Source organism: Aegilops tauschii, chromosome 5 (assembly GCF_002575655.3).
Source record: "Aegilops tauschii subsp. strangulata cultivar AL8/78 chromosome 5, Aet v6.0, whole genome shotgun sequence".
NCBI lineage: Eukaryota > Viridiplantae > Streptophyta > Magnoliopsida > Poales > Poaceae > Aegilops > Aegilops tauschii.
The window spans coordinates 9,405,779-9,410,918 of NC_053039.3; the positions used below are offsets into that span (position 1 = coordinate 9,405,779).

General features: G+C 51.1%; 1 protein-coding gene across 3 annotated transcripts; it reads right to left on the bottom strand.

Moving 5' to 3' along the window:
- Window positions 1–388: 388 nt before the first annotated feature.
- Window positions 389–3,143, bottom strand: LOC109742469 (glycosyltransferase BC10). 3 transcript variants are annotated; one of them, XM_020301553.4, is made up of 3 exons: window positions 2,839–3,143; window positions 1,724–2,335; window positions 389–1,177 (listed from the first exon to the last, which is right to left on the bottom strand). In XM_020301553.4, exons 2-3 carry the CDS (start codon window positions 2,327–2,329, stop codon window positions 527–529), a joined length of 1,257 nt encoding a protein of 418 aa, XP_020157142.1. In that variant the 5' UTR covers window positions 2,330–2,335; window positions 2,839–3,143; the 3' UTR covers window positions 389–526. The 3 variants fall into 3 exon arrangements, with proteins under 3 accessions (XP_020157142.1, XP_073355720.1, XP_073355721.1); XM_073499619.1 differs by having other exon boundaries at window positions 2,815–3,102; XM_073499620.1 differs by lacking the exon at window positions 2,839–3,143 and adding an exon at window positions 2,445–2,705.
- Window positions 3,144–5,140: the final 1,997 nt, after the last annotated feature.

Here is a 5,140-nt window from a genome sequence, read left to right on the forward strand (position 1 = left end):
TCCCTTAATAGTAGGTATATAGATATGTGCTCTAAGGTATTGATTCAAAAAAAACTTTAAGGGCCTCTTTGATTCGTAGAATTTTGAAAACATAGAAATAGGAAAAGTATAGGATTAGAGTGGCATGCCTACTTGAATCTTATAAGATTAGCAATGAGTGTTTGATGCCACAGGAAAAATAAAGGAATTGTAAAAAGAGGTTGGACTGGATGTTAGATTTCCTATGAAATGTAGTACAAAAGATTCTATAGGAAAAATTCCTACATGATCCAATCCTATGATTCAAATGACCAACATAGGGAAAAAATCCTAAGGATTTAAATCCTCCAGAAATCCTATAAAATTTCTTTGAATCAAAGGAGCCCTAAGGTATCAGAAATAGGAATGGTTAAGAAACAACTACCCACTCGATCATTCATCCTTTTGTTCTTGTGACACATAAAAAAAGAATTGTATTCCTCTATTCCCCTTCAGTGAGTATGAGCTATACATAAGCAGACCAAAATCAATTTAGTAAAAGGCATAGCTAGTACCCAAGGATCTTGGAGGAAAGGCTGAGCAGCTGCGGCAATGCGGCGGGGGCGAACTTCCTCGCAAAGAGGAAGCACACCTCGACCGGCTGCCCGTTGTACATGCACCGCTCAGCATTCCCCTTCTTCCCCACCAGCATCCCCAGGAAGTCCTCGGTCACGTCGGCGGCGCCGAAGGTGGCCGGGTGCGCGCCGCCGCGGGACCAGTCGACCAAGGTGACGGTCCGGTTGGCGATTTGCGTCGGCGCCTCAATGGAGAGCACGGTGGGAAGGTAGTGCTCGTCCACGTAGCACGGCGCCCGACACTCGGTCCGGAACCGCGGGTAGTACCGCTCGTCGGCGATCACGAACACGGCGAGGCGCCGGTCCATCTCGAACCACTGCGCGCCCTTGCGCCACTGGGAGAGAGTCACGTCCGGGGCCAGCCCGGCGCGGTACCGGCCCCGGCCGTGCGGGCTCGGGTCGTCGAAGGCGCCGACGAAGCTGTGCCGAGAGCGGGTCAGGTAGGCATGCACCACCGGGAGCGGGTAGAGCGGGATGCAGGACTCGGAGACGAGCACGAAGCGCTCGTTGCTGAAGTCGAGGAGCGCGTTCGCCAGCAGCCGCCGCTCCGCGTCCACGACATTCACGTTGCCCCACCGCGTCGGCTGCAACAATGCACCAAAAATGAATTACATTTTTTTTGCATTTAAAAAAAATAAGAAATCGGAATGCACATTGTGGAAAGTCAGTTGAGATGCACTACAGATTATAGTGGTGGTAAGAATTCTAGCTTTATTACTAGTACCAGAATCAAAATTGAGAACACAGGTTGTAGAAAGTCAAGAGAAAAAAATTTCATGAAGGAAGAAGATTCGAAGATTTTTGGCCATGGCATCTTTGATTGATAAGAGAAGACTTTTGAGTACTGCTCCTCCATGATGCCATGCCGTGCCATGATGGTCATCACCTTCAGCGTCTCTTTCTCCTCTCGTGATCGATCGTGTCACACTCACACTCGGCGGCACTTGTCATTTGTCTAGGTGTCGTTGAAACCAGAGAGGACCAGAGAGGCCACGTCGCACGCGCATCCCGTGATCTGGGCCACTCGATGCTGATCGGACGGCGGCCGGAAGAACCATCCAAACGACCGACGGCGAAAGAAGCGAAATTTGATGGCAACTGCAGGAGCTGCCGTGGAGCGGCGGGCGTACCTTGCTGGGCACCTGCCGGCGGTGGAACGGCGACGACGGCGGGAAGTCGAGGCGGTAGCCCGGCGTGGTGTGCACGTACACGGAGAAGAGCTCCCTGCCTTTGGTGCCGGTGCTGTTGAAGAAGCGCTCCCAGAGCGGCGCCAGCGGCAGCGGGCCGCGGGTGAGGAACAAGAAGGCCACCTTGGGCGTCCTCCCCCGCCGGCCGGGCGGCCGCCGTTGATGCGCGCGGGGCTCGAACGACGCCGCCCACAGCAGCTCCTCCTCGCTCATGTTGTGCCACGCGCTCCTCGCCGGCGGCCGCGCCCACCACCGCTGCGCCGCCCCGCCCTGCTGGTCCCCGTCCTCCTGGTCGCAGGTCGGCGCCGGGAGCAGGGCGTCCGGCACGGCGAGCCTCGGGAGGCGGTAGTAGGAGGAGGCGCCGCCGAAGAACATGAGCAGGGCCGCGGCGAGGAAGCCCGTGGCGAGCACCGCGGAGAGGAGCACCGGCCTGAGGAGCTTCGCCGGGAAGCTCCTCGGCGCCGCCCTCGCCGGCGCCGCGTACCCGTCCTTGCCGTCCACCACCACCGCCGCCGCTCCCCCTCCTCCTCCTCCTCCTCCTCCCGGCATGCCCCCCTGATCGAGAAACCAAACCAAAAACGCAGAGATATTTCAGACCGCGGATCGATCGATGGATCGAAACATGCACCTAAAATCCAATTCGGAATTAAGTGGGGATGCATACGGGCAGCAGCGGCGGTTACCGCTACTCGATCAAATCAAATCTTAGCCCGAGGAAGAACGGAAGGAAGGAAGGGAAGAGCCGGCGACGGCGAGGATTCTGAGGGAAATGTTTTGTAACTGTAACTGGGGCAAGGAGGAGGGGGATTTGATGCCTTCCTTGAGGGGCACGCGGGAAACGAAACGCATAAAGAAGATCAATTCGCTGCAATCTTTTACTACTACTAGGAGCACCCATCCAAGAAGAGAAGAGCGCCAAATCGCCAGGAATAAAATAAGTAAAAGAGGAAAGTCATAAATACTAGTTACACACTGCCAAAGTATGAGGAAGAAGACACTGCTGCCGATAGAGAATTAATTGGGGGGATACACACACTCCTGAATTAGTTCATGGAGACCTTTGGATGATCGGCGCTGGTTGGATTTGCTTCAGCTTGCAGCAGAGGTGGGGGAGGAGCTTCGGGTTGCAGCAGGCAGAGGCAGAGGTGGTGTCGTCTTGTCCAACCAAATCAATCAGGCAGAACTCAGAAGCAACAAACAAACTGAGTAACTGACGCAGGTGGTGTGGTGTGTTGGTAAGATCCTCCTATCCTATCCACCTCTCCGATGGGAAAAATTGGACGGAGGGAGGAGAAGGGAGTGGTCGCAGGGAAGAGCAGAGCGCCATGAAGGGAGCATCCTGTTGGCGGTTTTCCTTTTCGATGGGTTTTTTCATGCTGCCCCTTCGAACATTAGCTTTTGTCATTCTGGTCGCAGTCTTTTGTTTTTTCGTTTCTTTTTTTTTCTTTTTAAATCAGCACAGACACAAGCGCTCATATACTCACCCCTATAAACGCACACCCTACCCATATGAGCACCTCCGAAAGACTGAGCCGGCATATCATCTTGAGATTTACAAAGTCACCGTAGGCGCCTCGTCGTCGAGGACGGGAACGTCTCCTCCCACTGAATGCGCATCGCAGAAAATCCTGAAATAAATCCAGAAATAAATGCGAGCACCAGGATTTGAACCCTGGTGGGCTGAGGATACCACGGTCCCTCTAACCATCCAACCACAGGTTGGTTCACTGTTTTTTTCCGTTTCTTGACAAGATGGATGGTATGTTTGGTTTTGGCCCATAGCTTTTGCTAACCCACGATTTGGCTAGCATTGCCAAAAAATGTATTGTACTAAATTTACGAAAAATTCGGTCTGTGTTTTGTAATTCTTATGGTCATAGAAAAAAAATTGATCGATTGAACATTCCTCTTCATCAGTTCTTCCAACGGAACATAGTGTCGCTGCCATCGCTACTTGGTCCATAGTGAGAGAAGGAACAAAATCATTGCACCATGTCGTTGCTGCTGCCACAACAGACGGATGAGATCCAGAAGACTCATATTTGTTATGTTGCCGCTTTCACCGTCATATATAGCAACATCATGTCAGATGGAAACAACCAACAAAAGGTGGGAGACACAAGCACAATCGGGGGCGAAAGGCTTGCTTTGGTACTAAACACCAAAAGAAACCTAGCGGCAGCACACCCACAGGAACTATGTCTCTGGTGCTCAAAGCTTCGATGCGGTTTCTAGTGCAAAGTAGAAAGAAAACACGTTGTTTAGGAGGGAAATAGTAATACTTACTACTACCTCCGTCCGGGTTTGTTAGGCCCCCTAGTATTTTCAACTAGACTTTGAACATCCATATATATGACTAATAAAATATATGCTACAAAAAGTACATTGTTAGATTTGTGTTTAACAGAGCTTTCCGATGGTATAATTTTTGTGACATATACATAACATTTTATTAGTTATTAAATTTGTTGGTCAAATTTAGCCGAAAATAAGAGGGGGCTAATAAACCCGAAAGGAGGGAGTAGTAGCAGTCCGTGATTTGAAGAAAGACGGAGGGCTCCGAAGGCAAAACAAGGCGCGTGATGCTTCAGTTTATCCTCAGCTTCGGTTACCAGTTCCAGTGGAGTCGTCGCTCCGTGCGTTGCACCCTGCAAAGGCGGGTGGGACCCACGTGCAGGTGACATGTCGGCCGACAGAGATAGAGAGTTCACGTGTGTTTATATATATATATATATATGAAAAAAAGATTGGTCGACGAACACGTGGACGGCAAAGTGCAACAAAAGATTTATGCATCACATAGTTTTTCAAGTACCATGTAAAATGAATCGATGCTCTGGAGCCGCAAAAACGTACTGTACGTGATCATCAGTGAACAGGTCGCCAAAGTGGTGCGTACATACCTAGGAGTACGTGCCAAAACGTGACGAACATGTACCGATGTTCTGCAGCGCTTTGTTGACCGGCTGGCTGGCTGGCGGTGTGTGCGTGCTGCTTGTATTTGTACTCTGCGTGCGTACGTTTCCAGAGTGCTCCACCGCTGGCCGGAGACGGAGCAGTCGAGGAACAGAAGCTCAATTACATTCTCTTTTCCATTTTTTACAATAAACTCAAGTTTTCGTTAGCGCAAGGAAAACTGCAGCTTCCCTTTTCTTTGATCGCAAGGTTTTTTAAAGGGCACTGCTCAGCGCGTCACATCTGATACGTCAGAGTCGGTCCACCGTTAGATCAGGCCTTTTGCTTTTTTTCTTAAACAAAATAGCATCCGATCCAAAATAGCACCGCTGGACAGCAGCGAGGCTCGAGGCCGGACCTTGAAGCTCCCGCCGGCCGCCGCCCCCTTGAAGCATCAGCAACTCG

Bases quoted from the DNA above. Each gene is read 5' to 3' on its own strand.
- LOC109742469 (XM_020301553.4), bottom strand. From the start codon at position 2,329: ATGCCGGGAGGAGGAGGAGGAGGAGGAGGGGGAGCGGCGGCGGTGGTG. The intron at 1,178-1,723 runs GTACGCCCGCCG...GCATTGTTGCAG, and splicing joins GCCGGCAGGTGCCCAGCAAG to CCGACGCGGTGGGGCAACGT.